The 24,042-nt window shown below is 42.4% G+C and overlaps 5 protein-coding genes and 1 pseudogene across 8 annotated transcripts; 4 read left to right on the top strand and 2 right to left on the bottom strand.

The window, feature by feature from the left end:
• On the top strand, positions 1-756 carry LOC104451966 (annotated as a pseudogene).
• A 1,982-nt stretch (positions 757-2,738) lies between these two features.
• Positions 2,739-5,276, top strand: LOC104449622 (pathogen-related protein). The gene is made up of 5 exons (XM_039316136.1): positions 2,739-2,806; positions 4,085-4,266; positions 4,360-4,492; positions 4,592-4,893; positions 5,005-5,276. Exons 2-5 carry the CDS (start codon positions 4,129-4,131, stop codon positions 5,155-5,157), a joined length of 726 nt encoding a protein of 241 aa, XP_039172070.1. The 5' UTR covers positions 2,739-2,806; positions 4,085-4,128; the 3' UTR covers positions 5,158-5,276.
• A 365-nt stretch (positions 5,277-5,641) lies between these two features.
• LOC104451965 (endoglucanase 25) lies at positions 5,642-9,489 on the top strand. Its single transcript, XM_010066508.3, has 6 exons — positions 5,642-6,994; positions 7,109-7,410; positions 7,493-7,969; positions 8,074-8,206; positions 8,330-8,502; positions 8,888-9,489. Exons 1-6 carry the CDS (start codon positions 6,583-6,585, stop codon positions 9,278-9,280), a joined length of 1,890 nt encoding a protein of 629 aa, XP_010064810.2. The 5' UTR covers positions 5,642-6,582; the 3' UTR covers positions 9,281-9,489.
• A 207-nt stretch (positions 9,490-9,696) lies between these two features.
• Positions 9,697-12,532, bottom strand: LOC104449619 (glycolipid transfer protein 3). 2 transcript variants are annotated; one of them, XM_010063844.3, is made up of 7 exons: positions 12,085-12,532; positions 11,641-11,917; positions 11,497-11,552; positions 10,940-11,070; positions 10,439-10,574; positions 10,078-10,221; positions 9,697-9,992 (listed from the first exon to the last, which is right to left on the bottom strand). In XM_010063844.3, the coding sequence occupies exons 2-7, from the start codon at positions 11,894-11,896 to the stop codon at positions 9,957-9,959; spliced, it is 759 nt and encodes a 252-aa protein (XP_010062146.2). In that variant the 5' UTR covers positions 11,897-11,917; positions 12,085-12,532; the 3' UTR covers positions 9,697-9,956. The 2 variants fall into 2 exon arrangements, with proteins under 2 accessions (XP_010062146.2, XP_010062145.2); XM_010063843.3 differs by lacking the exon at positions 12,085-12,532 and having other exon boundaries at positions 11,641-11,975.
• Positions 12,533-14,125: 1,593 nt separating this feature from the next.
• LOC104449618 lies at positions 14,126-17,840 on the top strand. 2 transcript variants are annotated; one of them, XM_010063842.3, is made up of 10 exons: positions 14,126-14,491; positions 14,616-14,681; positions 15,732-15,812; positions 15,909-15,962; positions 16,046-16,114; positions 16,846-16,908; positions 17,010-17,092; positions 17,180-17,245; positions 17,384-17,484; positions 17,586-17,840. In XM_010063842.3, the coding sequence occupies exons 1-9, from the start codon at positions 14,246-14,248 to the stop codon at positions 17,424-17,426; spliced, it is 771 nt and encodes a 256-aa protein (XP_010062144.2). In that variant the 5' UTR covers positions 14,126-14,245; the 3' UTR covers positions 17,427-17,484; positions 17,586-17,840. The 2 variants fall into 2 exon arrangements, with proteins under 2 accessions (XP_010062144.2, XP_018730765.2); XM_018875220.2 differs by lacking the exon at positions 14,616-14,681.
• Positions 17,841-19,491: 1,651 nt separating this feature from the next.
• LOC104449617 (receptor-like protein kinase 2) lies at positions 19,492-23,378 on the bottom strand. Of its 2 annotated transcripts, XM_010063840.3 has the most exons (3): positions 23,209-23,350; positions 20,482-23,114; positions 19,492-20,150 (listed from the first exon to the last, which is right to left on the bottom strand). In XM_010063840.3, the coding sequence occupies exons 2-3, from the start codon at positions 22,667-22,669 to the stop codon at positions 19,714-19,716; spliced, it is 2,625 nt and encodes an 874-aa protein (XP_010062142.1). In that variant the 5' UTR covers positions 22,670-23,114; positions 23,209-23,350; the 3' UTR covers positions 19,492-19,713. The 2 variants fall into 2 exon arrangements, with proteins under 2 accessions (XP_010062142.1, XP_010062141.1); XM_010063839.3 differs by having other exon boundaries at positions 20,482-23,378.
• Between the last annotated feature and the right edge of the window lie 664 nt (positions 23,379-24,042).

Genomic DNA, 24,042 nt, shown 5'->3' with positions numbered 1-24,042 from the left:
AAACTTTTGCAATCTTTTTTTTTGTTATGGTTTTGCTTGAAGAAATGGCCACCCAGTTATCTAGAAGAAAAAGTGCAGAACCTAGTGAAGACTTGGGAAATGGAGATGTTCCATAAGTTATGCCCAGATGACTACAAAACCGCTGACCCCAAAAAGCTCACTTTGAGCCTAAATGGTACCTAAAACATTCAAACTCTAGCTCCATACAGTTATCAAAGTCCACCAAATTCCTATGCATTAGAGCGTAGAAATTCGCAGCTTCAGTTGAGGATTCACGATTGTCAATGTCAGGAAGGAAAGCCCAGAGCTTGGCAGATGTGGGCAAACTTGGAAGGGGCTACAACTTCTTCCTGCAGACCGCGCTACCGAAGAACCTGCAGTTCCACAATCCGAAGGATAAGACCTTGAACTCAGCCCTTGTGGCCTTCACGACGACATTCCCACGTGGCTTCGCGATTGAAGTCCTTCAGGTTTATTCAGGACCGCCCGTGATCGCTTGCAAGTTCAGGCGCTGGGGTTACATGGGAAGGACCCTTCAAGGGCCACGCCCCAATGGGCGAAATGGTCCAATTTTTCGGGATCAGAATACTGGAGGTGAATTTTCATTTTCACATCTAAGAATTCTCTGTTACCGATACAGATACACCAGTTCTGAGAAGACTGATATAAGTACAGCATCCGTATTGTATGCAGCATGAAGATTAGAGTGATTTTGCATACAATAAACCCTGGGGCTTTAAAACATTTCGTGACTTTAATTTTTTCAATCGCGATCTGCTGCTCCAGCAGAGATTGATTATGTCACCTATTCTTCTAAATGCAGCTTGACGAGAATGCGAAAATCGTGAAGGTGGAGTTCTTTTTCCACCACGGCGAACTTCTTGGAGGTCTGATGAAAGGAGTAACCTTGCAGAGTTCTGGTGAAGAAGCTTCAGCCACAAGCTGCCCGTTCATTAGGAACACCGGTTGACCAAATAAAACATAAAAAAAAAAGGGGGGAAATGTTATGTGTCGTCCCCGTTGTTACTTCTTGAGAAGCAAAGTCCATTTCCTCCTCGATGTACTATTTCTCTATTTCGAACTTTTATGATCACCTCAATGTCTCTTTTTCGATGAAAAGTTACACCGGGATACTATGAATCTTTCGCACCACCTCTCACAATCTGAGCCTCTCCTGCTCATTCAGCAGCAAATTATATGTCCATCCAACAAAAAAAAAGAAAAAAAAGAGAGGAAAATTCTGAAATTGTATGGTTAAACAATCCGCCGTGATATCCATATGTATGAAGGTTGTGTAACTTGCATAGTATTCTTACTCATCTAAATTGATGAGGCATTGGAAGGTACATTCTTAGCGCATTAGATAACACCTTAGAGCTTAATTAGAGAATATGCATGAAAGATGTGATCAATTGAATACTCCTCTCGAATGTACAGATCACATGGATTGACCGGATTGTTAAAGATGATGTTAGAGCTAGGTTTCTGGAAAAGTATGTGTCGTTAGAGGACAAGCTGAATCCATTTCAAGTTCATAGATGAAGCTTGACGAGAGCTTCATTATAATATGTAGAGTAGGCTTCACACAAGAAAGAGCAGGAGAGGGGCAAGGTAGAAGAATTAGAGAGTTATACATGAGCAATTAAATCAAAGAACTTGTGTGTGCCGAGAGTGAACTAATTGTAATAATTCAATAAAGTCTTCTAAAATTCAAAATTAGGGTATGGAATAATTTTGGTAAGTTAAAAGATTTTGATTGGTATATGGAGTTAGTCTGTTTAGAGTGACTATTTTTCCTTTTTGATTTTTTCTAATCTTGTAACCACATTATGCACTTTAACTTATTTCTTCAACCTTATGCACTCGAGACCCTCGCAATACGTAAGTATTGACAAATAAATTCAATTGAAATTTTTCATTATTTCTCAAAGTTCAAATAAAAATGTAAATTCTGGTGGAGAAAACAAGAGGAGCATCAGAGCGTATCGCCCGATCAATGACAGAGCTCCAATCATCACAGTCAAAGTGAACGACTCGTGTGAGCCGCCTCTTTGTCCATTCCATGGAGGAGAAGGCTCTTGATCTTATCCCCCATGAAGATTTTATCTTTTCTTAAAGGGGAGTCGCATTCAGCCACGAAGGGGACAAGAAAGAACGGACAAGGGAAAATTTCCTTCCTTGTGGATTGTTGTTCTAGGCTTAGGTGCGTCTGCAACTGAGGGAGCACGCAACTACTCGTTTGACTGGGTTTGTGGCTATCTGAAGTCCACATGAGTTGTTTGGGAGAGAGACGATTTGAAGGTGTCTAAGCAAAGTCTCACTTTACTTCAGGAGTGGGAAGTTTGAAAAGATGACAAAAAAAATAAAGAATAAGATCATTTTCGTAGTTGTTAGCTCGAGGCTGTTGATCAAGGGGTGATGACCCAGGTGAAGGATTGGGTCGGAGTTTTGAAATGGTATTACGATGTGTCCACCCTTCCTTTTGTAAGTACAAACCAATCCTAGCTACCTAAAGATCCTAATACTAACCAGGTACATGATGAAAATGAAGCAACCAACAGGACCACGATGGACACTGGACAGCCGCATGCCAACAGTACGATAATTCAGAGTGATTTAGCACACTTTATAAAGTTGACGGCGAGCAACCGGAATCCAAATAAAATCCAGGACTGAGTGGGTAGAATTCAAAATACAGGAATAAGCAAGAAATGCGAGAGAGAGAGAGAGAGAGAGAGAGAGAGAGAGACTGTAGCTTACCTTTTAGGATGACTTTTCAACTGACATGTGCCTATTTATATGTTCTCTCTTGTTAGGGGTGTGCATGGTCCGGGCGGGCGGTTCCCGACCTAGAACCGGAACCGCCCGCTAAGGACCGGTTCCGAAAATCGGAACCGAGATCCACCTGTTGTGCATGGATCCACTGAACCGGACCGCGGTCCGGTCCGGTTCCCGGGTGGATCCATGGAACCGATTTTGACGCCAAAAATTTTGATGCACAAATGCGAAGGGGCGGACAGCAGTGGCAAAGGAGCAACAGCGGCGGCGTCAAGGCTCAGGGAGGAATCAAAGACGAAGGGACTGAGCGTCGGCGAGGGGGGCGGACAGTAGAGGCGGAGGAGCAGCGGTTGTGGCGAGTGGCGACCGGCGCGAGGGGGCGGACAGTGGCGAAGGAGGAGCAGCGGCGGCGGCGTGGATGCTTGGGGAGGAATCGAAGACGAAGACAAGAGATTGAGGAAGAAACAGAGAGAGAATCAAAGACTGAGGAAGAAATCGGAAGAGATGAGACGCGAATTAGGGCTTCGTACCTTGTTGAGTGACGGAAAAGCGGCTCGGTCGAGAGTTCTTGCAGAGGCGGAAGAGCAGCGGTTGTGGTGGGAGGCGACTGGCGCGAGGGGCCGGACAAAGCAACGGCGGAGGAGCAAATAAGTTGTGGCGAGTGGCGACCGACACAAGGGGGCGAACAGCGAGGGCGGAGGAGGAGCAGCGGCGGCGTGGATGCTTGGTGAGGAATCGAAGACGAGGAGAAGAGATTGAGGAAGAAACGAGAGATAATCAAAGACTGAGGAAGAAATTGGAAGAGAATCAAGAGATGAGACGCGACTAGGGCTTCGTACCTTGTTGAGTGACGGAAAAGGGGCTCGCCGCTCGGTCGAGAGTTCTTGCGGGCGGAGGAGCGGCGGTTGTGGCGAGTGGTGACCGGCGCGAGGGGGCGGTGGCGGAGGAGGAGTAGCGGCGGCGGCGTGGATACTCGGGGTGGAACCGTGGAATCGAAGACGAAGAGAAGGAAAGGAACAGAGAGAATTGAAGGCTGAAGAAGAAGAAACGCGAATTAGGGCTTCGCGATTAGGGGGGGGGCTTCGCCACTTTTGTTTTGTTTTTTTTTTTTTTTAATTATAAATAGTACCGGTCCGGTCCGGGTGGGCGGATCCGCCCACGGAACCGGGAACCGGACCGGTTCCCACCGGTTCTCAACAATTGGACCCGGGAACCGGACCGGTTCCCTCAAGAACCGCCGGTTCTCAGGCGGTTCCGGTCCGGTTCCGGCGGTCCGGGCGGTTCCCGGTCCAATGCACACCCCTATCTCTTGTACATAAAACGTGTGCCCGTGTCTGAGTTGAGCAAAAGATGGCGAGCTTGGAAACTTGTGAGGACAAGTATCGTTCCTACTTGAGTGGAGAAGGAGAAGAGCACACTCACTGGAGATACGGTGCCCCTCCCGACTATGATGCTGTCAACACTCTCTTTGAACAAGGCCGGACCAAGGTTTGTTCTCTTTTGACATAAGAGTCGGGATTTCGTACGAGCCAACTCGCTCAATATCGCCTCTTTTAACCCAATAAATGTACTCATGTGAAGGTGTGGCCACCGGGGTCTCTCGAAGAGAAAGTGCAGAACCTGGTGAAGACATGGGAGATGGAGATGTTCCATAAGACCAGATTTCTGGACAACAAATCTATCGACCCACTTCATTACACCATCAGCCTCAATGGTGTGCTACTTTGTAATTGCTTGAACAATTATCTCTAGATAAATGGACTAATCAAAACATGTTGAATGATTAACCCCCAAAAAAATGTTTGGCGCTTAGGAAGAAAGGCTCTGAATCTGGAAGAGAAGAGGAAGCTTGGGGGGAGCTACAACTCCCTCCTCCAGACCTCGCTGCCCGAGAAGTACCGGTGCTACAACCCGGCCGAGGAGACTGTGGACACGGCCCACCATGCCTTCACGACAGCATTCCCGCGTGGGTTTGCCCTGGAGGTCCTCCAGGTCTACTCAGGGCCACCGGAAATCGTGTACAAGTTCCGGCACTGGGGCTTCATGGAGGGCCCTTTCAAGGGGCATGCCCCAACTGGGGACAAGGTGGAGTTGTACGGAATGGCTGTTTTTCAGGTGACCCTATATATTTGCATCTTTTACTAATTGTGTTCTTAATAGTTCAGGAGCTGAACTCTCGTTCACACACGTTCTTTTTGCTATGTTCTTTTCCATGTAAAACAACAGTTGAACGACCAGGAGAAAATTGTGAAGGTGGAGTTCTTCTATGACCGTGGAGAGCTGCTTGGAGGTCTAACAAAGGGCGGGCCAATGAATGATAAAGCTGTTGAAGAGGCTGCCTCAAGCTGCCCCGTCCTGAGAAACAAACTAACAGAGTAAAACAATTATGTGGAAAGTTTTTGTTTCTGATGCTTTTGCTTCTTGTTTCAGACAATGTAGTTTTGTCTGTGTCATTGTCATCGTATCAATAATGCTTGGAGTAAAACAATTTCTGTGTACTTTGTCAATCATACGAAGAATCCAAAACCAACTGATGGAAGGATCACATACACTGGATGTGCGCAGACTGTCCACGTGTGTGGTGATGGCCTGTGCAGTTTGAGCTTGTACTCTTCAAGTACTATAATGAATACATAATTACGTGAATTAAAAAGCTTCGTATTTATTTGCAAAAATATCGCATATCCACCGGCCTGGTTCTGGACCGAACGTGCTCAGATAATCCCCTTGGCTAGCTCTGAATCTTGTAATCCCTTGACTAGCCAAAACTATGGATTGTCAAATTTGGGCTGCTAAAAATCTCTTTTCATGAGCCACTATTAAAAGCGATTAAAATTGGTGACTTTTCCGGTATTTTGGATAAGTGATTGAAATCTGACTCAATCAAGGAACTCTTTCAGATAATCTGATTCCTCTGTTTGAAGTTGAAGCATGGACAGTTCCAGAGCCAGAACTGGGAACTGACTGCCCAATAAATTCCATGTTCCTGAAAATGGGCCTAACGGGTTTATCAGAGGATCTACCTAGAGCAAGAACGGCTGGGCCTACTAGGGGCGGTCATAGGCCCGATCAGATGCTCATTTATTTGTAGTTAGCCAGGTTTTAGCAGAAAGGTTCGTACAGTTCCATTTTGAGTAACACCCTAATTGATAAATCTTGGTATGGTCTCTATCGCCCACGATCAACGACCATAGTACCACTTCTCATTCCTACACTGAAGCTTGCTCTATGATGTCAATTCCTATGTATTTTTTATTTTTTTTATGTATACCAATGTGTTTGCTTACAGCTGACAATTAACATCGATTTCCAGTAGCCAGGGACGGAAGTTCGAAAGGGACAAATCTTGTAGTTGCAACCAAAGGGAAACTATCTTCTTTCTGAAACACCATTTATGACAAGGCCGGCAGAGACAAAGTGTGCAAACTCCTTCCTTGGAATCATCGATTCGCTTCTCCTGATCTGCTCTTTAGAGAGAAGCATCTTGGAATATGTCCAATGGACAAATTCCTTTTGAACGTTTGATCTGTTTTCTAGTTCTATGGACCCTTCCACTCGACCTCTTGAAAACAATGCAAAATAAGCTTTCCTAGGATGCTGATAAAACAAGAGCAGAACAAATGCGTGATATAGAAGTATAGGTGATCACAAGAAAGAGATGTTACCCTCTCAACATATCAGCCAGCAGGATTTTCATGCACAAAATCTGTAATTTGTTCTTTTTAAAAAAATTCATCATAAAACACAATCCTCTTCCTTCCTCATATCAAGAAGCATACTCTCGGAACCTCGATCTTTTTAACTATGCCCAGGTCCGACTACTCCATTGGTTCGCCTTCACATAATTCTGCAGCAGATTTGGAAGCATATTCTGTGAGGTTCGTTCACACGTTGTCTGGAGCGGGGCGGATTCTGCCATCTGATAGCCGGTGGAATTCCATAGAACTCAGCTTCGGCAGCCTTCTTCCTCAGTCACATCCCAATGCTTATGGATCTGTCCCCTCCAGATTGTCGAAGTCCTACGACTATGATCTTGTTATCACCGATAAGCAACACTTCAAGCGTTTTCTCTACATCGCCATCTCAATAGTACTTGTTGTCCTTGCACTTGTTCTGCTGGTTCTCTTTCTTCCGCGGAAGCATAAGCATGATGGACCCTCCAAGAATCTCACTCTTGCAGTGAACCAGGCACTTAAATTCTTTGATGCTCAAAAGTGTAATGATTCTCACTGCACCAGCTTATATCATTGTTTTCATCCTTTTACTTTATAAAATATAATGATGTGTTTCTTTCTTCTTCCTGAATCACGTTGAAGTTTGTCTTTTGCAGCTGGGTATTACCCAAAGACCAGTCCCGTGAAATTTCGAGGAGATTCGGGATTGCAAGATGGGAACGCTACGCAGGCTGGCCTTTTAGGTGGTTTTTATGACTCTGGGAACAACATAAAGTTCAGCTTCCCAACTGCGTACACGGTCACCTTATTGAGTTGGAGCATGCTTGAATATCATGAAAAGTATGCCGATATTGGTGAGCTAGATCATGCGAGAGACATTATCAGATGGGGCAGTGATTACTTATTGAAGCTCTTTATTCCACCAAATGCTACTTCGGATCCCATCTTGTATTCTCAGGCAAGATTTAAGCACTTTCCCTCTGTAATCCTTACTCCCACCTGTGGAACTCAGTCAAAATGTTGCTCATCTTTCTTCACAGGTTGGAGGTGCTAAGAATGATACTGAGGGTGGTGATAATGACACAATTTGCTGGCAAAGACCTGAAGACATGAGCTATGTAAGACCTGTTTCATCTTGTGACATGGCGGCTTCGGACTTAGCAGGGGAAGTAGTTGCAGGATTATCGGCAGCATCTTTAGTGTTCAAAGATGAAAAAGACTATGCAATACGATTGACAACAGCGGCAGAAACTTTGTTTGAGCTTGCAATCAAAGAAGATCCAACGAAACAAGGGACCTACACCGCAGTTGATGAGTGTGGCGGGGACGCCAGAGCGTTTTACAATTCAACAAGCTTCAAAGATGATTTGGTGTGGGGAGGGACTTGGTTGTTCTTTGCTACCGGGAATCCATCCTATCTTGAATACGCTTCTCGCAATTTCAGTTTGGCCTTGCAAGAGGAAAGGACTAGTGAGAGAGGGCTGTTCTATTGGAACAACAAGCTCCTCGGCAGTGCGGTGAGTCTTGGGAGAGAAACAACTCTTTTGATGCGAAGGTTGATTGGTGTTCCTGTAATTCTAGATGGAGATTAGAAATTAAAGTTCTGGATGTGTTCTTATAGGTATTGCTTGCGCGACTTCTATATTTTCGTGACCTCGGCTACCCTTACAAAGATTCTTTTGCATCATCAGCGAACATGACCGAGTCAGTCCTCTGTTCATATCTATCGGATCAAAGCTTCAATAGGACACAGGGTAAAAGTTCTTAAGTTTGCTGTTAATGATGCTCTAGTCAAATTGTCATGTCTATCTGTCTCTATCTGTTTAGTTCTCCAGTTTATGCCCTAAACTTTTCTGACTTCTCAGTTTCTTAAACAGGTGGATTAATACTCTTGAAACCAGATTCTTGGTCACCACTGCAATATGCAGCGACGGCGTCATTTCTCAGTAAGCTGTATAGTGACTACCTCAATCTTCTCCACAGGACGGGAGGGGTGTGCCATGACCGAGCATTCTCAGTCAAGATGTTGCAGAGCTTCTCTTCTTCTCAGGTCAGCTTAGCCATCACATAACTCAAGGATGCAGTGAGCCCACTGTGCAAATTGAAAAATTCTCTAGCTGTGATCATGGTATATCAAGCCCTGGTGATGAGCGGAATAGTTGGGCTTGACCTCAGCAACGGTTGGTAGTCCCGTGCCTAGACTCAGTCTAAACTTGTCGGTGCAGCTCTGTCCACTAAAAACACGGTCAACTATGAACTAGGTCTGAAAGGTTTAAAGAAAACAATGGCGTCAGGGGAATCTTGATGCAATGGCCTCTTCCATGCTCGCACTCATGAATTTATGATTTCATTAAAATTGGCCACAATATGTTCCTATTTGAAGGTTAAACAATCATCACCAATTTTACGTCTGACAATATATTGTTTTTTTTCAGATTGATTATATCCTGGGAGATAATCCAATGAAAATGAGCTACATGGTTGGCTTCGGAGGCCAGTACCCGTTGCAAGTTCATCACAGGAGCGCATCGATCCTGTGGGATGGTCAGAAGTACTTGTGCAGCGAGGGAGACAGATGGCTGCACTCCAAAGACCCCAACCCGAATGTTCTTTTGGGAGCTATGGTGGGTGGACCAGACAAGTTTGATCATTTCATAGACGAAAGGGACAAACCGTGGTTCACTGAGCCGAGCATTGCGAGCAATGCAGGTCTGGTCGCGGCACTTATCGCACATCATGATCCTCCTCAACATGCCGTGGATTCGGGCGGCATTAATTTGGGATTAGATCAGATGGGGATTTTTGAAAAGGTTCATCAGAGTACCTGACTTCATTGGGAATAATGCAAGATAGCACTAGCTATCAAGGGAAGCCAAAGATGAGAGAGGAGACGCATAAATTTGTTCTAACTGATTGCTGAGATCATGTGAATGTGATTTACAGAAATAATGAGCTTTATGTAATTAGGTCATTCCAACATTTTAACTTTTGAACTTGGATTTAAATGTTTTGAAGAAATGCCTCCAGGAACTCTACTGCGTACTTCACCTTTATACATATTATAGTTCTGCCAATTTCATCATTATACAGTGTGAAATGGAGTAAGAATGAATTATCTATGAGGAGCGGAATCCTTGTAGCTTCAACTGGATTTGAAACCGGTGGTTGTGTGACGATAAAAATGAAACTTATGCAGTAGATAGATAATATTATTATTCAGAGTTGATTCGTGACGGTCAAAATATTGACAGAAAATGCACTCTCTGTATATCTGTAACTTTTGGAGTAAGTAACTGGATTGTACACAAAGTTTCTTGTACCTTGCACAAGTTCAGCTCTTTCAGAGCCTGAGCCAACTTTGCTCATGAAGCTAACAACACACGGATGTAATTACTACAGGGGGAGACGATGCCAGGAGGGGAAAATCAAAAACAACAAAAAGAAAGTTCAAAACTTCATGACTAACAACAACTGTACAGTCTGGAGGTCCTTCGTCCGATCCCCTTATTTAGATTTCAATCTATCCAAGCCATAAAGTTTCTGCAATATGTTAAAGAGATTCAAAAAATTAAGTAAATGTATATGACAGTTAAATCCAGTTGAAAATATGATGAGATGTGGTTACCAGGATACAGTGGATCTCTTCCAGAACAGGAGATATTAACGAAATTAAGGTCTGTGTGTCCTCCTTGAAGTTTTCATAGCTTTCATCTTTTGTCTTGAGGAGGTTGATGAATGTTTTTGTTTCGGGCAGCAGTTGAAGGGCAATCTGCAAAAAATTTATTAACACAGATAATCTGATAAGAATTTGGCTTTGAAACTTCTTCCTTAAGACCATAGCTAAATCACTAATTGTTTATTGATCCTGTCCAGTCGAACTAGTAACATGATCAATATTAAGAGGCTACGCAAAATTCCGAAATTATGACTGATTAACCAAGAAGAATAAAAAAGGGAAACAACATAAAATGGGGGATTGATGTTACTTTGAAGGCAGCTGAGGAAATCCATCCATGCCATGGTTTCAAGGTGACATTGTAGGACTCCTCCACTGCTTGTTCCATCTTCTGTCCAGGATCCTTAGCTAACCTTTGTAATAGGGCCACCATCAAGTCCAAGGATCTGGTGTAAATCAACCACTTGTTACTTGGAACTTGAGAATCTTCAACACATCAAGGGATTAGTGCTTTCTAACTTGGCAATACCATTGTAATTCATATATATTGTGCAAATAAACAAAATTCAATTATTTTTAAGTTGAGGCTCTTCATCTCATTGGGCAGTAACTGCTTTTAGTTATACTGAAACCATTGAATGCGAATTATGATAATGGAACTGCTATATGCTGTCAGTGTTAAGCATATCTACTGATACAGATTGAGTTGGAACGTCACAGGGACTATGTTCGGTAAACAAGACGAAGTCGTCAGACGTTGGCCTAAGTGATTCGAGTAACCAAAGAGTAAGGCAATCGGGGATTTATTTACCTAGTAAGCCAAACAATTGCTTTGCTGCAGCTGTTACCCTTTTTTGCATTGCCTTCACCTGTCTCTTTCTTTATCATCTCAGCCAAATTCGAATACTTTGATGGGTCAGATTCTTTGAATGATTCCACTCGCTGCAAACCAAAACGGACAACCAAACTAGGTGAATCTTATGTTCATTTTCTTTTGTTTACGGAATTGAACACGGAATAGCGAGAGATGGGGAGATTTCCTGGCCACACCCCATGAAGGCATGAAACAAACCAGCATTGAGATTAGAAAACTGATAAATATCCACACAAAGACAATGTCACCCTGAGTTTGAGTGGACAAATGGACAAAAGAGGACACGTCATGAAGCCAGCTCATTTGAAAAATGCACATGGGGCACTTTCGTCCATGGCAAAAAGAAAAAAAAGTCAAAAGCCTGAGGCCTCCACGTTCTGGACAGGACTTTGTCCGAGAAGGAAGTGATTTTCAAGGCATCACCAACAAGAAAGCCAAAAACAAAAACAAAGACAAAAAACCAGAAATTTCCCATGCGTTCGTCGTTCATTTACCTGAACATTTTGATGGATGTCTAATCTCAGAACGGCCATCGTTGGGCCAACCTTATCTGCAAGATCACGGAGCCAACCGGAAAAGATTGACTAGTAGTTTGCAAAAAAGCCTATCAAAGCAGGAAAACGAGAAATTCGACTTACCAAGAACTTCAAGAATTACACCACAGAGAGAAAGGAAAAGCCTTGTCGGTACATGGAAGGCATCATCACGCGGTTCGTCTTTCTCATCGCCATTTCTAGCTCTGGTCACGACTGGTTTGAGCTTGACCATCAGAGAGAGCTCTTCAATGGCGGACTTAATCTCTGACCTTCTCTCCATCTTTCTCCTTTTCTTGATACCAACCTCTGTATCTTCTCCTCCTCCTCCTCCTCCTTCTTCTTCCTTATTTACTTGCATCTCGAGATGGACTATCTTCGGCTAATGTGAGAGAGAAAGAGAGAGACGTTTTAGACTTTTATGCACCAAATGACGATCTTGCTTATGAAAGCCTTATTATTAGCAAATATATTTTTCTGGGGTCTGAACAAGTTTTAAAAGAAATTCCATTTTTTTAATCCAACATCGACAATGACATTAAATCTGACCTTGGAGCTATCACCGCCCCCTGACGTTCTGTTTCTGCGAGAGACCCGCTTTTGTACAGCTCGTGCTTATCCTCATCGAGTGATTACTGATTGCCTGTTCTTAGCAAGAAGCAATCAGACCCAGATCGGACATGCGCTCAGTGTATCGTATTCTGAAATCGAACGACAGAAGGGGGAGTTTTAGTCATGACAGTATCTGAGCACACGTCGGATGACGTGCCATGGACCTTCCGCTTGCCACGACGTAATACGGACACATGATTGAGCGATAAATTAAACCCCATCTTCTACTGTTTGCCCGCACCAAGGTTCATTCATCCCTTCTTTAATTGAACCTTGCATGATGACAGAACGAGACCAGCCACAAGATGAGGAGCGAAGGAAAAGGTAAAAACTCAAGATGGGCCCGGATTGCATTCAAGAGTAATTATTGAGACGGGAACAATAATTATGATAATGTTTGGCTCCACGGTGAGAAGAAAGCACAGGGAAAAAGAAGAAGAAGAAGAAGAAGAAGAAGGAAAAGGGTGCTGAGAATAGCCACTGTTGAAGGGTTTGAAAGCGTCATGATCGATTTCTCGATAGAGGGTCCTACTCAAGGACTGCCTTTGATACTCTTTTTAGAGCAAAGGCCCCATGGTGCGAACTTATCGAGAAGACTCATTATTTTCTTCCATCTTTTCCTGAGCAGTGAATTTTCCTTTTCCTTCTTTCTTGACGTGCGGATGTGTTTTGACATATACGAAAGCAACGTCAATTGGGCAGAAAGATGGAAGAATAATATTAGAAAGCCTTGTGTGGCGTGTGGCCGAGGACGGACCATCTGATCTGATCCGAGAAAGAATAATATCTTTTTACCCTGCTTTGAAGAAGACTCGATTGAGAATCGTATCGAGCTGCATAACTTGAAAAAAATCTTATTTTTCTTGAGCGTTGGATTTATTGAACTTAGGTCCATTAAAGTTCTATCATTTGATATAAAAAAGAAGGCGTTATTTTTCTAATATCATACCACGGGTTTTGGAATTGAATATTAGATCATAAGCCCGATCAATTTTGAGTCTGTTTTGTCTTTAGAACCACTTAATTTATCTCATCTCTTTACATAAATTTTTGGGGGATCTCTGTCTAGATTTAACACACGCCCAACAACACTAATGTAGTTTACTGAGATGAACTCAGCAACTTGTGTTAGAGAGAGAGAGAGAGAAATCCTCGTAAGTAATCTATCTAATACTATTTTGACCAAAAAAGAAAATATATCTAATACTATATACGTATTTTTGGTCCACATCAGAGGAATCATTGAGAAATTGACACGTGGCTTTCTCCTTGAGTGACACATCCCCTGTTTCAGTGACGTTAATTAGAACAATTGAAAAAAAGGAAAGAATTTCTCCTCAGGCACCAATTAAGAAAAAGAAAGAGAGATAGTTTCTTTAAGGAAACACAAGCATGCTTCTTCTTGAGTTTTTATTAGCCTAAATGTTTACAAAGAGTTGTATCTTTTAAAAGATTAGGAAACAATTTAGAGAGCAAGAGTTTGTAGGGAGCATTGTTAATAAATTAAACATCGATGATTGTGATTCAATTTGTTTCAATTTTTTCCCTAAATTGCAATTAAATCAAATTTCAAATTACTTATAAACCTAAATATAATCTCCTAGTTATTACTTTAGAACTTTAAAAGAAAAATAAAAATTTTCTCCCCATGCTATATATGGATCTTGATACGAGTATTAATTTATAAACAATGGAAATAATAGTAGGACATGTTACAAAAACACCTAGGATGATTGCCAAGTTCCTTTTTTGTTATTTTTAACCACCTAACCTTCTTTGTTAAGTTTTATAATTTAATTTGAAGCTTAAATACACAAATTCGCTTCCTTCGGAATGGATAACACCAAAAAATCAAAATCGGGATTTGTGTCAAATCGAACCAAAATCCAAAATAACAAAATGTATTTAACCCCTTCTTGAGGAAAATTCAAAAAAAAATTCCCCTTTCCTTAATTTTCCAATTCCTTCCTACGAAATCCAAAAATTATTTCCGGCCAGAAATTCCTAAATTCACATGCTGTAACGGACACTTTTTTTCCGTCGTCTGTTCTGTTCGACCGGATTCCTTGCGTGTCGGAGGAAAGACGGAGAATTTTCCATGGCCACTGCAGCAACTGTCCTTCTGACAAGCGCGCGTCTCCTTCGTCTTCCTCTCCGCAAATCATCACCGCCCGCCGCGACATCGCTGTCGTCTCTCTCCTCTCTCGCCCCTTCTGCACCGTTCAAGATGGGCTTGTTCCAGAGCAGAAGCTCTGCGGCCGCGCCCCCGGGGAGGCTCGCCGTCAGAGCCGCGAGAACGGAGTCCGACAGAGTCTCCATCGGCTTCAGGGCTCCACAATTCCAGGTTCTCCCCTCGTCGCGCTGCTGCTGCTATCGTTGCCTTCTCGCTTTTCCTAATGTCGGTACATTCAATTGGGTTCGCTTGTTGTTGATTTTTTTTTTTTTTGGTGGGGTGGTGGTGAGAACAGCTTCCCGAGCCACTCACTGGGAAAATGTGGAGTCTTGAAGATTTCGAGTCTTACCCTGCTCTGCTGGTACTCTCGCAATTGCCTCACGAGCTCAAAGTTTCGGTTTTTGTTCTTCGGTCCTCGTGTTGTGTGGATTTTTTTGTCATTTTTGTGGTGCGGGATTGCGTAGTTTTGTTTTGTTTTGTTTTGTTTTGTTTTTTTTTTGGCTCCTCTTGCATGGGCTTTTGTTGGGTTTATTCTTGATGGCATCTTCATCTGAAGGGTACACTTTGTGTGCAGATTGCTTCAGTCTTTTAGTTGGGCGACCGAAAAAGCAGAAAAAAAAAAGTCATTCAAAGCCGCTTTTTTTATTGTAAAAATTTGTCATTGAAAGACCCTTTACAGCTAGCGTAACCTCCCAATTTGATTTGTTTCTTTCTTTTGCAAATTCATAGAGTGAATGGGGTTGCTTACGATTATTCTAAGCCTCAACAGATGTGGCTGCATTATGGAGATTTACTGGTTCTAAGTTGTCTCATTTTGGTAGGAACTTTGTAAGGTGATAATTAAGAAGGTTCAACAAATATATTATCTTGGTAATCTTCTGTAGGTTTTGCCTTGGTGTACTCTGTTTCCAAAATGAAAGAGCTATATGGGAGGGGAAAAGTAGCTAAAAATGGATTGGTACATATGCAAAATTTTGATTCGTAAAGCATAGCATCAAAGTTATTGTCGATTGTTGTTATATGAATAAGATGAGGCTGCTTTCACCCGATCATAAACATTGAATTCATAGTTGCGAGGCCTTTCATATTGATATACATACAACAACACTCTAGGTTGTCTCAATGCATTTCTGGCTCTGAAGCACATGGCACTGTAGAAAAGGCCCTTCCACACTTCTGAAAAGTGAAACTATACGTTGGACCCTCCCACCATGATGCTTCTATTTCAAAATATGGTGTCAGCAAAGCTCCTGCCTTGATAATGAACAAGATGCAATGATATGTCTTGCTAACTCAGTTACTGGCTTGGACAGTTCTTTTTAGCTGCCTCTCTATCAAGGATGGGTCCTTCCCTCTTTTAAACAAATCATGCTGACATTGCACTTATTTGCTTTGTACCTCTGTCATTCAGGTTATGTTTATATGCAACCACTGCCCGTTTGTTAAACACTTGAAGAATGATATTGTAAAGCTTACAAATTTCTACATGAAGGTAGACACTATCAATTGACAAGAATGCTTCTTTTCCAGTTCTGTGAGGATATGAATACTGAGTTGACCATATGTGCGCTGCTTTCGCATGCTGCAGAAAGGACTGGCAGTTGTTGCAATATCTTCGAACTCTGTAGCTACTCACCCACAGGTTTGTTACATATTGTTTATATCCATTTTAGAGCTGCATGAGCGTTCTTTGTGATTTGACTACAATGCATTTCCTTTTCGTAGGATGGGCCGGAATTCATGGCAGAAGAAGCTAAAGCATTCAATTATCCATTTCCTTATCTCTATGATGAGGTATGCAACCTTGCTAAAAGGAACTAGACTTCTTCTTCTTCTTCTTTTTCCTAAAGCTGTTTTCTGAAATCTGTCCATGCCTATTGCTTCATCTGTCTTAGTAAATTATACGTAGTCATCCATGCATAGAAGCCTAAATGTCCTCGTGCTATTAAATATGCGGATCTTTGATTCATTTGATGAGACTTCGATATACACATTCACATTCAAATTTAATTATTGGTACTAATGTCTCTCCTATCCTAGTCTATCCTGTTACTCTAGATACCAGCATCTTTTTGGAACTTAGTGGGCTCTGGCCTTCTGTTACATTTTGCAGTGGAGACTTTATAGATAGGCATTCTGTCAGAATTGCTACCTGGGTGGGCTCGGTGATCGTTTCACATGAGGCGAACTTGTCTCTGTCTATTTAGGCATTTTTTCTATGGTACCTGCATATCCATGGGTTGTGCATGTTGGTTTCTCATGTGTATCCTTGCTGAGGAGGGATCTAATTTGAAGGATTTTCTTAACTGGCTCAAAATATAGTCAATGCTTATTCAGTTCTTCTGTTCGTTATGATACTCTCGTCCCTTGTGCTTTGAGATACTTGGACTTCCGTTTTTGTGCTGTTACACAACTTTATGGTCTCTTGACCTCGAATATTCTATAGTCTTTTGGCAATAAATCATCAGATTTTGCATATAACTGAATTTTTTGCAAGCACTTAAATTTGAATGATCAAATTGCAGAGCCAGGATGTAGCACGTGATATTGGAGCTGTTTGCACACCAGAGTTCTATTTATTCAAAAAGGTGAACCTGACCTATGTGTCTCTCTAGTTGGTATTCAACCATTATTTTGATGAAGATTAAGCAAAAGTCTGTTATTTGCTTAGTTTTTGCTCATGTAACAGGATGGTCGGAGGCCATTTGAGCTAGTATACCATGGCCAGTTTGACGACTCTCGACCAAGTAATAATGTGCCTGTTACTGGAAGGTCTGTTGCATTTTCTCGATAAGCTCAGCTTCTCACTACTCCTTTCCATTCCGTCGGTTTAAAATGCATTATCTTTCTCTGCCCTAGGGATTTAAGCCTGGCCATAGACTGCATTCTCAGTGGACAACCTGTATCGTTGACACAAAAACCTAGGTAAAACTGCAAGATCATCTACCCTGATCAGCAAGACACGCACACACGCATGCACACACAGATACACACACACAGACACTCTGTAAAGCCACTCATTGTTTTATCTGACTTGCTTTTTGCTATTTGTTCTGTCAAAAGTGTTGGATGCAGCATAAAGTGGCATCCGGAGGTGAAAGTGTAACCCACACTCGTTCACTTCCACTCAAGTTACCGCAGTGCACTGTGAAGTTACCATTCCCGTAAGTAAATTAAAAGCATATGATAGACATGAACTTATAAAGTAGCTGTTTATCTGTCACCATTCCTTCGTGTCTTGATTATATATCCTGACTTATTTCAGGTTCCATAAGGTTCTCCGAGAAATTAAAAATCAAACATCAAGTTAGAGGACATACAGTGTTCGTATTTATATTTGGGCTCACGTGTATCCTATAACTTTTCTTTCATTGTCTCTGTACAGATAGCAGAAGCTGTTAAGAGTGAATGCTGCTATGTACGGTACTTAGTTCTCAGCAATAAATTACTTGAACGTCACTGGTCACAATAACACCTAACTGCTATCCCTTGCCAAATATTCATGTCATTCTTCCGGTGACAGGAAGGGTTACCCTTTTCAACATTTTTTTCCTAAGAAAATATAATGATACTGCAAGGGACTTTTAGGGCATCAAGAGAGAAAAGTTTAGCTTTTGAAGTAAGTCACAGTCACTTCCCTTGAAGTTATCTGTAAAGAGATCATCTTCCCATGACAAATGCCATTGCACTTGGGAAAAGAGACCTACATAGATTTAATTTTGCTGTCCAAGATAGCTTTATGCTGGCTTATGTCTTTCATGAAGCCACTAGACAGTTTGTGTGCCTGCGCTCTCAGGAAAAAGTCTTCCCTGTGAGACTTCTTAGAGAAATAAACATGCTCAGAAAGAGGCGAGGTCCGTTTGAAAGGCCATACAGCGTGAAAACATATAGAACTGGAATTGGTTCAGAGCGTTCTCAGGTATTGCTCGAGTATTCTAGTGTAATTACTGGGGCAAAATATCGGGAAGTGAGCAGCATCATTGGAAGGGATGTACTGGGCGAACTTAGACACCTATGATGGCGGGAAAAAATTCGCTGTTGGAAGCTGTGAAGCATGATGTGACTTTGTAGGGAGCTGGTTTCATGTCATTTATATGGTTTGATATTAAAAATGGTGGTGGACGTGCTTTGTGACCAGGAGAAATGTTTGATTGTGAGTAGTTCACGTCGCAAGTTGGCAAAGATGGTCAAATCTCACGATTTCTTTTGCAGAACGATCAGGAATTTTTTCAAGGATTTGAGGAGTGGGAGAAAGATACGTTCCTGTTATAGTGGATGATTGGAAGCGGCCGTAAATGAGATATGTGACTAGAGACGATGCATCATCCAACTTCCAAAAGCATGGAGGACAAAATTTCCTCGACTACATCGAAATAGACAGTGATAAGCTTGCGAGGATGGGGTACCTTTTAGGTCTCCATTTTGTCATGCTTTTGGTCCTCTTCGTGCAACTAGCGTCTTGTCGTTTCATAATTGCTGGACTGATTGAATTTTTTATTTGGTAATGTTCGGCAATTTGCAAAATGAGCGCTATATCAATTCCAAATATGACATTCAGTTGTGTTATCACCCTTTTTCAATCACGAGTTGTGACATCGGCTAATACTTTGAGAGCTAAGGTGTAGAAGAAAGAGTTTTCAGCTTGATGGGACGGTTAGTTTCGTAGCAGGGCTCCCAAAAAATGGCATGTAATTAACTAACTAATAATCCGAATAGAAAGGATATTCTACTTCTAACGGTAGATAAGCTTTGACAAGCAGATTTTCCGGTGAGTAACTAGCGTTTAGTAGGTGAAAATGGGAGCATTTGGAATCCCAGTTCATCTTCTTTTCCACCGAGTTATAACCTAGTGCTGTTAGACAGAAAATTTAGAATTTGGAGTTCTTTAACGGTAGTGTGCACAGATTCAAAGTCTATCTTCTAGCATTACGCTTCTTTCTTCACATTTTCTTCATCCCTGGCATCTATATTATTTCCTTGATCTAATTTTATATGTGCGAGAAGATTCTTGAACAAAATCAGTCCATGATACCTTGTATCGATGAAGCTGATGTTTTACAAGAACGATACCAGAGCTCATTTCATATGATCGTTCCAGCATGGCTTTAACTGGATGTGCTTGATGATCATATACTTCGGTGAAAGCATACATATCCTGTCTCAGAAACCGCTTACTTTGATCACTTGATATATAGCATGGATGGTCAATTCAGTTACTCAACATCAAAATTTAAAAAGTACAAGAAGCTACACTTGAATACGTGCAATGTGCTCACCTTACTAGGAAGCCAAATGAATTTTGGTCTCTGTTATACACATCAATCAATACAATGAATAGGTTATTTTTTAAGGGAACAAGAACCACAGATCTGGAGCTTGAGGTCCTTCTATACCTAGGAAGTTGATCCGATGAGAGGTTCAGATGATCTAGAGAAACTGGAACAATGAACAGCTGCTTTCGGGTTGCTCCCCAAAGCTTTGCTCGGCTTCTCATGATCCTCATTTTCATGCCTGATCTCATTGAGCATGGCCGCTATGTCTTTCATGGCAGGCCGATCTTCGGGGTGTTGGTTCACGCACAGGAGCGACACCCCAAGAACCTGTACCATCTCCTGAATTTGTGTACCTGAGCTCAATACTAATTGTGGGTCAAGGATGGACATGAACTCACTTTTCCTTTCTCGGAGTTCTCTGTTCACCCATGCAACAATGTGCATATTCTCAGGAATCCTTTTGTCCATTGGCTGCTTCGCGGTCAAAATTTCTAGGAGAACTATGCCAAAGCTGTACACATCACTCTTCGCTGTGATCTTCAAGCTGTATCCATATTCTGCAATATGTCATCAGTTACTATATGCTTCATCCGTGAACTTTTAACGAAAATGATCATGGGTAAAAAAGTGGAAGAATAACCAAGAGTTCTGACTTAAGTCCAAATTAGGTGAAATGTCTAGTTCAGTGGAAGTGTGTGCTAAAAGCTATGAAGGAACCAGTGTATTCTCTTGATTACTGTTAGCTAGTATTCCTAAAATATGCGAAATTTGGAGGCTTTCAATACTGAAGGTGCTAGCTGCAATAATAACCTTGTCAACTAATGGAAAACAATCAGGACTGAAGTCAGATACACTAGTGAATAACGTGTGTGACATAGTCCAACTTACCAGGAGCCATGTACCCATAAGAGCCAGCAATGGTGTTGGCAGTCATCGAACAATCCGTTGAACTGACTAGCTTTGCTAGGCCGAAGTCCGAGATATATGCTTCGAACTGTGGCCCCACCAGAATGTTGTTTGACTTGATGTCTCGATGAACTATGGGAGGGATGCAATCATGGTGAAGATAGGCCAAACCGTGCGCTGCTCCTAATATGATCTTGTATCTCGCGTCCCAATCCAAGAACTGCCTCTTCTCGTGAAGCAGCTCACCTAAGTTTCCGTTGCTGATGTAATCGAACAAAAGCAACCTAGTCTTCCCATTATCACAGCAACCCAAGAGCCTCAGTATGTTCTTGTGCCTTATTGATCCTAGGGCCCGAACTTCTGCAGAAAACGAGTCTCTTTCGGGAATCTCCTCGTTTTTCAATGGCCAGAGCTTCTTCACAGCGATAACCTGGTCCGCTGGAGTTTCTACTCGGTAAACCATTCCCGAACAACCCTTCCCTATGATGTTCGAGTCGGACAGTTGTGTAAGGATATCATTCAAGGAGAAGTTAAGCTTCCGAAAGGGGGTAAAAGTCCATTGCAGGTCATTCTCGTCATCATTTCCCCCGAACGCACTGCCATAAATTTTGATGAATAGAATTGTCCCGACTGTGATGATTGCTATCGTCATTATAATGCTTAGAAGAAGGCAGATGACAAAGTTTCTTGTGGATTTCGCGGCATGGATGCTCCGGCGACGGTGGCAGTTATCTTTGTAAACGCAGAGCTCTGGGTTGCCGGCATAAGCAGTTGGAGGCAGATCTTGAAATAACTTGGTATCGGGAAGAAGGCCAGAAAAATTGTTGTACGAGACGTCCAGAGACACCAGATTGTTGAGATTGCCGAGCACTCCAAGACTTCCTGTCAATGCATTGTGCGAGATATCCAAATTGGCAAGCTTTGATAGATTTGCAAAGCTTTCTGGGATTGGTCCTGATAGAGAATTCCAACTCAAGTTCAGCAAAATATCCAGTCCTTGCAAATGACCAATCTCGAATGGAATTGAACCCATTATCCTATTGCAGCTTAAATCAAGTAGCTGGAGATCCATGCATTGTTCCAACGACCGCGGAATAACACCTGTGATCTTGTTACCACTCAATATTAGCTTATTCAGAGATTTGAGCTTGCCCAAGTTCTCAGGGATTGTCCCTTGTATGTTATTCGCAGAAATATCTAGCACATTGAGGCCTGTGAGGGCCTCCAAAGATGTTGGGATCATGCCTTCGAGCTTGTTTCCACGCAAATCAACCATTTCCAGATGAGTGCAGTTGCCAATTTCCAGGGGGATCCATCCGCTGAAATGATTCTCCGAGAGTTCAAGAAAGGTCAGATTGTAGAGAAGCCCAACCTCCGGCGGGATTTTACCACTGAGCCGGTTGGATCCAAGACGCAAGCGAGCCAAGCTGGCACAGTCTCCTATGTTAGGCGGGATCTCACCATCCAAATCATTCGAGATTAACAACAATTGGAATAGGTTTTTGAGACTGAACAAAGAATCCGGGATTGACCCAGTGAGGTGATTATGCGAAAGGTCCAGTGCTTGAAGCTTCTCGCAGTTGGCGAGCTCGCCCGGTATCCTGCCATGGAGATTATTCTGCCAAGCGAAAAAGAGAGTGAGCTTCTTCAGTTGCCCAAAGGTGGCCGGAATCTCGCCAGAAAACCTGTTGTTATCCAATTCTAGCTGCTTCAGATTCAACAAGTTGCCAATGAATGGCAATATTTCCCCTGAGATGTTGTTTTGGGATAGTAGAAGTTCCTCGAGTGTGATCAAGTTTGCCAACGACGAAGGAATCTCACCGCTTAAAGAATTTACTGAGAAATCAATGACGAGTAACTGAGAACAGTTCCCGAGAGTGTTGGGAATCCTGCCACCTAAGTTGTTCTGCCACAGCAACACTCTTTTGAGCTTCTTGAGCTGGCCCAATTCATCAGGAATTGTGCCGGAAATCTGGTTTTGATAGAGAAACAGATTCTCCAAGGCCGAGCAGTTGCCTATGCTGGGCGGAATCTTGCCAGTGAGATTTGCTGTGTAGACCGAAAGTGTCTTCAGGTTCTTCAGCTCGCCTAAACTAGCTGGAATCTGCCCCGAAATTCCTGTATCCGCAAGGCCCAAGAATGCTAGCTTTTTGCAGCTTGATATCTGCATTGGGATCTCTCCACTAATGCCTGCATTCCCACCTGCCCGAAAAATTTCTAGATACCGCAATTCGCCTATTTCTTCTGGAATTCTTCCAGACAGCTGATTATCGACAAATTCAATTTGCCTAAGCCTTGAACAGTTGCATATTTCTCTAGGAATCTCGCCGCTCAAGGAATTCGAATTCAACGATAACAGCTGAAGTTCAGACAATTTACCGACCTCGGTAGGGATTTTTCCTCTGAGGTGATTGAAACTGAGGTCCAAGCTGACTAGTCCAGTCAAGTTGCCTATGGAAAGAGGGATTTCCCCAGTGAGGTTTGCGCCGGAGATGATGAGGGATGTGAGGCGGTTTAAGTTGAGAACTTGTGTGGGGAAGGGGGTTGGAATGTAGATGGATGTGATAGCTATTTCTGAGACGAACCCGTCGTCGGAGCATTTGATGTAGTCCCATCTGCATGGATTCTGATGGTTGAAGTTCCATGAAGAGAAAAAAGCAGCGGAGGGCGATGAATTGAAGGTTGAGAGCCACGAGAGCAGAGAGATACCTTCCTGATTCAAGGCGGAGATGGATGGGAAGAGGGAGAGATTGATGAGCAAGAGCAAGATGGTGATTTCACTGGTTGACATGGATGAAAGTTTTGCTACTTCTGCTGCTACTGTTCTATCTCATCTATTTTTAGCAAAAACCAGTTGCTTGTGAAGTTATAATCACCAAACATGAGTTTCTTTTTCCAATGACAAAGCTTTCTCGAAATGCCCCTCCTTTCCATTGATATTTACTGAAAAGGAAGTTTTATCTGAAATCGTGGTAATTAGTGATTAGCCATCAACCTTACGCGGCTCGATGGAATTGATTGACAGCTTGTGTTGACAAGTGCAGATCATTTCGTGTTTTGAATGCAGCAATCGACAAAAGAGTATGGTAAGCAAAGTCGGCTTCAAAAGGTTTGAAATTAATTATCTGGTGTAGACATGCGCTAGTTAATGTGAAAATAACAGGTGAAACTATGGTGACCTTATTCTAGTCAAGGGAAATGGCAGCAGATGCAAGCCAAGGCTTATATTCTTCAAGTACAACATTTGCTAAGTGAATCGTGGCATCGCAGTTTAAGATACTGACCTAAGACAAAGCTTCTTACTTTTACTTTTTGCACTTCCCTACTTGCAAAAACTATAGTATGAAGGAGCTTATCAAATTGCTATAATAATCTCTGGTTCATCTTCATAATTTACGAGTAAACCCATTGCATGGTTTGTTTTTCTTTGGCAAATGTATCAATCTTGGCAGAAACTTCATCTATCAGAACAATATTCCTTCATGAAAGGAGTCTTGCATCTTTTTGGAGGCTATATTAAAAAGATGCATGAGGATTAAATGA

This window comes from Eucalyptus grandis, chromosome 6 (genome assembly GCF_016545825.1).
Source record: "Eucalyptus grandis isolate ANBG69807.140 chromosome 6, ASM1654582v1, whole genome shotgun sequence".
In the NCBI taxonomy this organism is placed as follows: Eukaryota; Viridiplantae; Streptophyta; class Magnoliopsida; order Myrtales; family Myrtaceae; genus Eucalyptus; species Eucalyptus grandis.
The sequence above is the reverse complement of the archived record's forward strand: the minus strand, read 5'-3'. Positions and strand labels throughout refer to the sequence as shown.

What these genes read in the sequence shown, in the direction of transcription:
- LOC104449622 (XM_039316136.1), top strand. Translation starts at nt 4,129, where the DNA reads ATGGCGAGCTTGGAAACTTGTGAGGACAAGTATCGTTCCTACTTGAGT. An exon ending in TTGAACAAGGCCGGACCAAG is followed by an intron (nt 4,267 to 4,359) that starts GTTTGTTCTCTT and finishes ACTCATGTGAAG; the next exon opens with GTGTGGCCACCGGGGTCTCT. An exon ending in ACGGAATGGCTGTTTTTCAG is followed by an intron (nt 4,894 to 5,004) that starts GTGACCCTATAT and finishes GTAAAACAACAG; the next exon opens with TTGAACGACCAGGAGAAAAT.
- LOC104449617 (XM_010063839.3), bottom strand. Translation starts at nt 23,290, where the DNA reads ATGTCAACCAGTGAAATCACCATCTTGCTCTTGCTCATCAATCTCTCC. An exon ending in TTATGGGTACATGGCTCCTG is followed by an intron (nt 20,151 to 20,481) that starts GTAAGTTGGACT and finishes GACATATTGCAG; the next exon opens with AATATGGATACAGCTTGAAG.
- LOC104451965 (XM_010066508.3), top strand. Translation starts at nt 6,583, where the DNA reads ATGCCCAGGTCCGACTACTCCATTGGTTCGCCTTCACATAATTCTGCA. An exon ending in ACAAGCTCCTCGGCAGTGCG is followed by an intron (nt 7,970 to 8,073) that starts GTGAGTCTTGGG and finishes GTGTTCTTATAG; the next exon opens with GTATTGCTTGCGCGACTTCT. An exon ending in AGAGCTTCTCTTCTTCTCAG is followed by an intron (nt 8,503 to 8,887) that starts GTCAGCTTAGCC and finishes GTTTTTTTTCAG; the next exon opens with ATTGATTATATCCTGGGAGA.
- LOC104449618 (XM_010063842.3), top strand. Translation starts at nt 14,246, where the DNA reads ATGGCCACTGCAGCAACTGTCCTTCTGACAAGCGCGCGTCTCCTTCGT. An exon ending in AGTCTTACCCTGCTCTGCTG is followed by an intron (nt 14,682 to 15,731) that starts GTACTCTCGCAA and finishes TCTGTCATTCAG; the next exon opens with GTTATGTTTATATGCAACCA. An exon ending in TTCCTTATCTCTATGATGAG is followed by an intron (nt 16,115 to 16,845) that starts GTATGCAACCTT and finishes ATCAAATTGCAG; the next exon opens with AGCCAGGATGTAGCACGTGA.
- LOC104449619 (XM_010063844.3), bottom strand. Translation starts at nt 11,896, where the DNA reads ATGCAAGTAAATAAGGAAGAAGAAGGAGGAGGAGGAGGAGGAGAAGAT. An exon ending in GCAATTGTTTGGCTTACTAG is followed by an intron (nt 10,575 to 10,939) that starts GTAAATAAATCC and finishes GATTTACACCAG; the next exon opens with ATCCTTGGACTTGATGGTGG. An exon ending in TTTCCTCAGCTGCCTTCAAA is followed by an intron (nt 10,222 to 10,438) that starts GTAACATCAATC and finishes AATTTTTTGCAG; the next exon opens with ATTGCCCTTCAACTGCTGCC.